Source organism: Adiantum capillus-veneris, chromosome 12 (genome assembly GCF_014529385.1).
Source record: "Adiantum capillus-veneris isolate H3 chromosome 12, ASM1452938v2, whole genome shotgun sequence".
In the NCBI taxonomy this organism is placed as follows: Eukaryota; Viridiplantae; Streptophyta; class Polypodiopsida; order Polypodiales; family Pteridaceae; genus Adiantum; species Adiantum capillus-veneris.
The window spans coordinates 112,760,499-112,770,550 of NC_140942.1; the positions used below are offsets into that span (position 1 = coordinate 112,760,499).

The 10,052-nt window shown below is 46.3% G+C and overlaps 1 protein-coding gene across 1 annotated transcript; it reads left to right on the forward strand.

Moving 5' to 3' along the window:
• The first annotated feature begins 5,461 nt into the window (after nt 1–5,461).
• On the forward strand, nt 5,462–9,190 carry LOC147446331 (uncharacterized). The gene has a single exon (XM_086525588.1). The coding sequence runs from the start codon at nt 6,256–6,258 to the stop codon at nt 8,911–8,913; it is 2,658 nt and encodes an 885-aa protein (XP_086381714.1). The 5' UTR covers nt 5,462–6,255; the 3' UTR covers nt 8,914–9,190.
• Nucleotides 9,191–10,052: the final 862 nt, after the last annotated feature.

A 10,052-nucleotide genomic window follows, 5' to 3' on the forward strand; every position in this document is an offset into this window, starting at 1 on the left:
TGCAACACCAAATCTAATATGGCAACCGATGCAAGAAAGCATCTCAATGTAGCCATCTTGACCACCGGAGAGAAGACTTCCTCAAAGTCAATGCCTTGTTCTTGCTTAAAGCCCTTGGCAACAAGACTTGCTTTGTACTTTGGCTGACTATCATGAGCGGTGATCTTATACCTGTAAACCCATTTACAAGGTAGAGCCTTTTTGCCCTGTGGTAATTTAACTAGCTTCCATGTCTTGTTTTTATGCAGAGCTGTCATCTCTGACTACATGGCCAATTGCCAATTCCTGGAGTCCTTCATTTGCACTGCTTCCTTGTAACATGAAGGCTCATTGCAATCAGTCAACATGACATAGTTCATAGATGGAACAAACCTATCAGGAGGTCGCGTGACACGTCCAGATCTATGCACAATAGGTGGCTCAGGCTCAGCCACAACCTGTGGTTCCACTCTATCCTGTCCTTGCTCCTCTTGAGCCCTGACATTTTGTCTTGCATGTGCAGGTCCATCTTCTTGGAAGACAACTCTTCTAATCTCCTCAACCCTCTCTAGTTTAGAATGATATTTGGATTCATTAAAGTGAACATCATTGCTGCGGACAACCTTTCTGGATTCGGGATCCCAAAGTCTATACCCCATCTCACCAGAATTACCATAGCCTAGAAAGATGCACTTTCTACTCTTTGGCTCAAGTTTGTTCCTAAATTCCTTTGGAACGTGAGTATATGCCTCACAACCAAAGACTCTGATATGCTTGTATGAGGGCATTTTGCCTGACCATACCATCTCTGACACTGAATCCTTTTGCAAAACCTTGCTAGGAGATCTATTTACAAGATGAACAGCTGTTGATACAGCTTCAACCCAAAACCCATTTGGCAGCTGTGCATTAGACAACATACTTCTGACCTTCTCTTGTATGGTCCTATTCATCCTCTCAGCAACACCATTGTGAGGAGGATTGTAAGGAGCAGTAAGTTCACATTTTATACCTTTTGACTCACAAAAGTCCTGAAAGGCCTTTGAAACATACTCTCCACCATTGTCGGTGCGTAAGCATTTAAGCTTCTTGCCACTCTGATTCTCCACAAGTGTCACAAACGTTTTGAAAACACTAAACGCTTCATCCTTGTGCTTGAGAAAGTAAACCCATACTTTCCTCGAGTAATCATCTATAAATGTCATAAAGTAAGAAGCTCCCCTTAGAGATAGGTTAGGCATAGGTCCACACAAATCACTATGAACAAGTGCCAACTGTGTATCTCTTCTATTGCTTCTATGCTTATGTGGCTGCTGTGTTTGCTTACCATACAGACAATGTTCACAGAATTCAAAATCATTAAATGAAAAGTCAGGCAAATAACAAGAATGAGACAAGATTTCCATTCCCTTCTTGGACATATGTCCTAACCGGCTATGCCACAAAGAAACGTTCGGCTACTCGGTTACATTAATTACATTTTTAGAGACATTTGATACATAAATCATGTAAAGTCCTCCAGACTTTACTCCATGTGCTACTGTCATAGAACCCTTGGATATCTTCCACATGTTCTGTCCAAAAGTGGTGACGTAGCCAGCATCATCAAGTAAACCTGTGCTGATCAAGCTCTTTGTAATTGCGGGAACATGTCTCACATTCTTCAGCGTGAAAGAAGACCATTCTGAAACTTCAATTGAACATCTCCAACACCTAAGATCTCACATGTCTGCCCATTGCCTAGCCGAACATGATCTTTAGTGGTCACATAAGAGGTAAACCACTCCTTGTTTGGAGACACATGAAGTGATGCCCCTGAGTCTATAATCTAGTCACTCAGTGCATTTCCATCAGATGCTGTAAGAAGAGCTGAGTCCATTGTATTCTTCAAGAAGTAGATGTCTCCTGACACTAGACTGTCATCCTCTGCAACAGTGTTTGTCACATTTATTTCTTGGATCTTCACTGAGGACTTGTTCTTCTCACCATGGTCTTCAGCTTTCTCTTTGTCTTTTTCTGCTTTCCATTCTCTGCAGTCTCTTTTCATGTGACCCTTCTTGCCACAATGGTAGCATTCTATGTCACTCTTGCCTTTAGCACTGCGGGACTTGCTACGAGACTGATTCCTCTTTCCACCTTTGTACTTTTCTTTGGTCCTTCCCCTGACAACTAAGGCTGTTCCTTTGCCTTTGTCCATTGTCTTTCTATTGGTTTCTTCAGTAAGCAGACTTCCTTCTACACCTGCTATGTTCAAACCATCTGGAGGTGCAGAATTACTCAAAGCTGTGCGAAAAGTGTCCCAACTTTCCGGCAATGTGATCAACAGGAACATAGCTCTAACAGATTCATCAAACTTGACACCTTGAGCTGACAACTGACTATAGATTGTGTTGAATTCATTCAGATGATTGGACATAGGTGTCCCTTCTTTCATCTTCAAGTCAACAAGCTTCTTAAGCCAGTATACCTGTGAAGCTGCACTCTGCTTCTCATAAAGATCACTCATCTTTAACCATGCTTGATAAGCCGACATCTCATCTGCTACATTGAAGTAAACGCTTTCTGCCAAAGTCAGCATAATGGTAGAAAGTGCCAATTCATCCATTTCACTCCATTCATCTTCGTCCATATCTTCTGGTTTTATCCCCTTGAGCTTTATAGGTTTTATCTGCTTCTTTTGTACCAACACGTGCTAAATCTGCTTCTTCCACAATGGGAAATTGGTTCCATCCAGCTTCTTGATATTGTAAAGAGCAGTGTCCTGTGATCCAGCCATAGCTACGCTTCAGAGTAGTTTACTTTCCTGGGAAAAATTCAACAGAGTTTCCCTTGTAAACTGACCTCTGAACCAATATCAACCTGTCAAATGAACCAAGAAAGCTTTAGATTCTGCAGAAATTTTGGCAGAGTCTCCTTTGTAAAATGGCTATGGTGTACTAAAAATAGACCAAAAAAATAGCTCAAAAACACTGTCTCTCTGACACTGTAAGCTGTGGGTAAACCTGTCCTGCACCTATACTGTCTCTGACTGTCCTGTCACTGTCCTGGAAGCATAGACTGCAACAATGCCTCAACGGCAGTCAAGCAAAGATGCAATCCCAACTGTCTAACTCACAGTCAATACATCCTAGCTGCCTATCTAAGGGTGCTCGAGGGATCGCTCCAAGACCTGTATCACCGAAACGATCTCAACATTCGAGAATCACCCAGCTCAATAAAACCTCACATGACCCTCAACAAAGGCTACAGTAAATCTGACAGTACATAGACTTCCCACAAAGTCATACATCCACAAATTTCCCACTGTATGCTGTAACCGCTGCGGCGGTTGTTTGCTGCGTGACTCACAGCCAGCAAACCCTCAACAGACATACATCATCTCTGACAATACATCCCATGTGGAAGTACCTGCAATGTCAGGATGAAATCTGGAATATCAAGCAGCAAACACAAGCTACCTGATGAACTAGTGGATGTCGCCTATAGTCTGTGTGTAGATGCGCCCGTGTCGTATGTGACACGTCTCCAAGAACTGTGAGCCGTCCTTCGATGTGTAGACAACCACAAATCAACACTCTGGGAGTGTCGATATCCTCAGCACCTGTAGTCGTAGGCCGAAAACCCCAAATTTGCAGAGTCGGATCTGCACCCGCTGAGACCACGTAATCGAAAATGACCTGCGCACAACTTTGTCGAAGCCAAACGGTGACCGAGATGACCGTGTAATGAAATTCTGAGCACACCGAGCCCTACTGCTCATGATATTTTTTCGAGCTTCAAGGATAAGAAAGGGGTAGAGGAAGCTCTGAAGAAAAAATTCAACTTTAAATGGAAAACTATGTGGAGTAGCCTGCATAGGACCTAGAGATTTAAGTGCTTATGGGCATACCCCCTTTCCAACAAACACATTACTCTCCTCTTGCTTCTTTTGCATTATGGAGTATGGACAGCCTCCAAAGCATTAGAGTGTGGAGTCGCTGATGGAAAATGTTCAAGATGCACATTTCAAATTGAAGATGCCCCACACCTTTTCTTTACATCTTCATTTTGAAATTAAAAACAGATGGCGTCATCAAGTTTTGGACTACAAGAATCTACTCTTAGGTTGTTGCAAGGGCCTTGATGCCCTGTTGTTAAATTTCTGGAGAGGAATTATAATATGGCTAATATGGATTAATAGAAATGCCAACATTTTTGGGTCTCATCATGAGCTGGTTAAAGCTGCAGAGTCGATGTGTTGTCAGACTAAAGATGCCCAGGAGTAATCTTCCTTCACTCTAGAGATCACTAAGATGGCAGATGTGAAGGAAAGAGTACCCAAATTTTTTCAGCCTTTAGATTCTACATGAGAGACATGATGATTTTAAGTCCCCACTTCAAAAGATGATTTGTTCTAAGCTGGGGTTGCTCTCCCACGACACTATCTAACACGAGTCTTAATGACTCTAGAATTAAGACTCTAGAGCGGTGGGATTGACTACGAACACTGCACGCAAATCTCGAGGAAGGGGAACAATTGCCAAAAAGTCAACGCGATGACCTGCCCGGTGCACAGGTCCGTGACTTGAACCCAGGACCTCACACACGACAACCCAATGGCCTAACCACGTACCCACGTGGGTTTCTTGTCCCCAGGGCCATTCCACTCCCTTCTAAACTTGAACATCGAGAAAAATAATGACATACCAAAAAAAGTTAAGACACGGACAAATCGAACGACGTCCAAAGTTCGCAAAAAACAAGCTTCAGTTCAACGCCGTCGATCCCATCGCTCGCACTTAATTCAATATAGCGTGCCAAATAGTGCTAAAGGGTGTTCTCCCCATTCCATTTCTGAGGGCTCTTAGTTGTATTTTTATCTCTCTAAAAAGAAAAGTGTGTTTTCAATGTAGAGCCTAGGGCCTAGTAATGAAATATTGATAGCATGTGCCCATGAAGGGGAGGCATGATGTAAAAAGGATATGTCAGAGCTGTCACTCACGAGTAGCAATGCGCAGCAGGAAGCAATGTGCAACAAGAGCACACGCCAACAAGCCAAGGGGGGACTGTTAAGGCAGTGCTTGTACAAACCTGCAAAGCAGCAGAGGGTTCCATGCACGCATATACACACACACACACACAGTGCGGACTTCCCTCTCTCTCTCTCTCGCGCGCGCGCGTTCAGGAAACACACGAGTTGCAACTTGCAAGCAACTAGGCTAGTCTCTACATAGTGCCCAGCAGCCAGCTGCTCCAAGTACAAAGGAAGAAAGAGATGGGCATTGTGTCTGAGCCTCTCTCTCTCTCTCTCTCTCTCTCTCGGAAGAAAGAGATGGGCATTGTGTCTGAGCCCCCCTCTCTCTCTCTCCCCCCCCATAGGCCTACACACAGTAACAATAGTCAAAAGTGATGGGCTACTGGATTTAGTAAAACTTTCTTTTCGCTCCTTCCAGAGTCCCAGCGTGGCAGCGACCCCGCCCCCCCCTTTCCCCAATGCCATCGCCCACCACAGCGGCACAGCCCCAGCCCTGCCGAGTCCGCCACACGCCTCGGTCCGCTCTCTCACTTTCTCGTCTTTCAAGGGCACCATACACACAGATACACACTCACACACGTATACCCAGACAAACACCCATATACCCACCGTAGCCGTTGTTCTCAGCACTGTAGCACCACTCCTTTTACATCATGGTCCGCTCTTCGCAGCACATGATCTTGCCTTGCTACACATCGAAGTGTCTGCGCCTGCTTCCCCCTTCCTCCTCCTCTTGCTCTTCTTCCTCTTCACCTGGTACTACCTCCGCATTGCAGCAGTCCCACCACGAGCTTTCCTCTCAAGCAACGGGATGTCTGTTAAATGGAATGTGATTTCTCTTGCTCTGAATTCAGGTGGTGGACCTCCTAATTCAGCTTCTGTATCTAGAACAATGGAGCAGCGGACTCAATTTTGTGCTCAAGTAGCCTCAATTGGGATTTGCTAAGCAGCTTAGGAGCTGAATTTGGCGAAATTGCGATGCAGATTGCTCAATCCAGGCAACGGAGCTGAAATGCAGGTTGAATTTGGCCTTGTAATCTAAAATTTCGGTTGAATTTGAGCTGTCAGGCTTTGATTCTTGCTTCTTCTGTGGGAAATCTGGGCTGAAAGCAGAAAATTCAATTTAGCTTAAGCAATAACAGTAACAGGGGAGCCCCAATTTAGCTCAAGTAGGGACAGAGGAGTTCAAACTCTTGTTCATCTTCTGCCTCTGCTACTCTAAAGAGCTCCAACTCTGTACACCCACCTTTGATTTTTGCTCCATGGCATCGGCAGCTGATCAGAATGTGTCCGATGGCGCTTCCTCACTTGGAAGATCTTCGAGCATAGATGCACGAGATGGTGCACTTCCCCGCTCCGATAGTCAGCGCAGGTCCGCAAACAAAGTAGGAAGAAAGGGCGGGCGTTCGGGCAACGATCTCTTCGTTTGCTTTGCACCGCGCACCACTCTCAACCTTGTATCAGCAAACCGGCCAGTCGTTAGCCCTGCACGTGACAAAGGCAAGGAAACAGGCTCTGCTCGGCGCAGCTCGCGCGGTGCTTCTATCTTCTCAAGCAAAGCTCCCAGCAAGAAGCAGGGCTATGATGCTGTCGAAGAGCCCACTTCCCCGAAGGTTACCTGCATTGGGCAGGTGAGATCCAAATCCAAGCATGACAAGAAACTCAAGGGAAGTCCAGCTGCCCCTCGCAAACAGCGGAGCTCGGCACATGCAGAGGGGAAGAAGGAGTCTGCGTGTCCAAGCTTTGCAAAGGATTTCTCGTGCTTTGGGCTCCCCTGTGATTCATATGGGAGCTTGCCGTCCTTCAGAGGCGACAAGAAGAGCAGCGGAACGGTGTTTGCAAAGTCACTTGTGCTCATCCAAAGGGAGGATGAGGGGAAGATGGTGGCTATGGAAGCTTCAGCAACAGCGAAATTGCGGGTCCAGAGCTTTCCAGAGGCCAGTAGTGGTGGCGAAGTGTCAGCTATTGGTAAGCCTGGCTTAAAAGAGGAGGAAATTCATGCAGAGATGTTACCTGTCCCGCAAAAAACTATCTCTGTGATGGGCGTCCCTGGTTCTAATTCTAAAGTAGAGGCTTTACAAGGCAAGGAGATTGCAGAGGATCAAACTAGCATTGAAGAAGATGACACCTTTGAGGCAGAACCACCCCCAGCAAATGCACTTTTACTCATGCGAAGCAAAGTCGAGCATCTGCGAGTCTTGGTGCCTCCCCCTTCCATTAACATCACCTTGAAGCGTAGCACCTCTGCACCTGTACATTGCAGAAGAAAAAGTGAAGATGTAGATGACAACAGCCAGCTGCAGCCATCCGACTACACAGATCATACAACTGCCATGGATGCAAAACGCGAGACTTCCAGCGTTCTCATCTCGTCAGAGGACCTGCCAAAGCCGTCCAATGTAACAAAATCATTCTTGCAGCGCTGCAAGTCTGTCTCTCGCAGCTTGTCACGCAGCTCAAGTGATCGAGCAGAGGATACAAAGGCATCTCCAGCTACACAAGAAGTGAAGGTGGTGGCAGGAGGGCCTACTGCTTGTGTAGAAAACAGCATTCTGGAAGAGCACAATGATGAGCTTCATCTTGTGAGTGAGGCTTTGTCAAGGAGAAGATCGGATTCGGAAGCGCTGAAAGTGTCTTTGGATATAGTCCCAGAGACATGGGTATGGGAGGCGCGAGCGGTCACAAGGAAAGAGCAGAAGGAGAAAACAGGGAGTGGGAGGAGGTTAGAGATGAAGCAAGCTGGGGGCCCAGTAGCAGAGTGGCTGGATGGGGAGCTTGAAGCAGCACTGTGGAAGAGCTGCCAGGTAGGTGACTCGGAGCGGCCTCCACCGATCAACGGAGCCTTCACTCGCAATGACATATTGCGCTCAACAGAGCCTTCACTCACTGACTCTTGTGCAAATCAAGCTCTTGATGCTGAGGTTGAGGCAACTCTATGGAGATGCTGCAGCTTGGTAGCCTCTCATTCATCACAAGATTTGCAATCGGAGTTGAAAACCGGGCCTGAGGTCGCTGAATCTGATTCCAAAGTTGATGGGTCTTGCATGGAAAGTGTGACACAATGTAGCATTCAGGAGGAAAAAATAGAGGAGAATGTAAAGCAAGCAACAAATAAGGATGAGAAAGCCTCTCACCAGGGAAGCAATGCTGGTCATTCTAATTCTAACAATTTTGGAAGGAGCTCAAGTGTTGGAAGCCAGTGTGGGAAGCACCTCCTTGAAAGGGGCTCCTCTTTGCGCAGAAGTGCAAGCGTTGGTGCTGGGCGGCAGCAAGTAGAGCAGCAAGAGAGGGCCAGAAACGAAAGGAGAAAATCGAAAGAGAGGAAACTACACAAGCAGAGCCCTCGTGGAATCACAGGGGAAGGGCATGTGCAAATTGATGTGGCAACATCGGATCGTTATGCAACTACCTGCATTGTGGAAGCAGAGCTATGGTGTGCCGGTCGGCATTCCAATGGTCACTCAGACAAAGACACACGCCACAATGATGGCAGCTGCTTGTCGGATGCAGAGTATAAGGATGCATCGGCAGAGGTGCAAAATGCAAGTGAAGAGGAGGCCATGGATGCAGAACACACAGCCGTCCCATCACCCTCCTCGGTACTCAACCGGCCAGTCCCGCCACCATCTCCAGCTCCGGCGACACCTCCTGAGGCTGTTCTATTCGTTCGATATGACATCGGTGCATTCAGAATTTCTCTTGATGGACCTGCCAAGATGGAGGCACAGGCTGCCGAACACCATCACCAACAGCAAAAGGCGATGTTGGAGGCCATCTCTCACCTTCATATCCATGATGTGCAGAGAACATACGCGCGCCTGCTCAAAGCTGCGAGTGGGAAAGAGAGGGCTTCTCTGTCCTCTGCTGCATTTAGGTTACAAAGGTGCAAATCAGAGCCTGTAAGGTTAGCATCCTACTAAGTCCTTGATTTTTGTTCTGACACCATATATAAGCAGCAGAAACAGCAGGTGGGCTGCCTCCCTTTTGAAGGCTTTGCTTGATTTGAAGTATGGGAAGGTGGTGTGAACACCGAGATAGATGACACAAGGATTTGCCATTTGCAATTCCATGCTTACACAAAACACCATCACAAACTATTTCTTTTGTACACTACATTTTATTTTAAGCCATGTATTCAAGTTGCTAACCAGTGCAAGATTACAAATCAATATGTTCAAGAGCGCCATTTTAAGCTTACCTCTTGAGTCCGAGGCTTGAGCCAAGCAGGGCCGATTGATCACCTCGAGATTCATGTTGTCCTCTGTCCACGGTCTATCGCACCATGTGGGGTCATTCAAGACCCCGCGAGAGGCAAAGCAGTGTCATAAGTTATAGAACTCAATGTCAACCTCTTCTCCACATCATACTATCATAGTGGTCAGTGGAACAGTTATCCCTCTCGTGTGGGTGACCCCTCGTTTGACCTTGCTTTGTTTTGTTTTGTTTAAGGCAATGGTCACATGATGCGTAGTTACCAGTTACTTTTTAGAATCATGCATGGTCACAAAGAGCAGCTTTGCATAGGGAGGGTTAAACCCCTGCCCACTTGCGTAAGCAAAAGCTGCCGGGTGGTCGCAACTCTGTTGATTTCGGCAAATGTGGACTTCCAGGCTTCTACCCCCCTCGTCTCTAATTGACACCCTCAATTTTTAGAGGGGATCTACGATTGAAAATCGGCGTCGCTTGTCGACGAAGATCACAGCCGTTGATCCCATATGTGAACTTGATGTAAAGCAGATGTAAACTCGGACAAATGTGAACTAGTTGTGAACTTGCATGTAATCTACATGTGAACTTCACTCTTTAAAGTATGTGTACTATAGTATTCTGGCATAAAGTCGACGTGAACCCGAGGTAAACTCGTTGTGAACTAAGATCACGACAGGCCAGTTCTACACAATATGATGCTACCGTTCTACATGCTTATCAAAATGTGTGTGCAAATTGGTCTTGGGGTGGGGAGGTTGTGAGGTCTTATCCCACCCAATTTATTTTTTCCTCTTAATGAATCGACGGCCCACGATCAACAATGATCTGAGACCGTAGATCCCCTCTAAAA

Bases quoted from the DNA above. Each gene is read 5' to 3' on its own strand.
- LOC147446331 (XM_086525588.1), top strand. From the start codon at position 6,256: ATGGCATCGGCAGCTGATCAGAATGTGTCCGATGGCGCTTCCTCACTT.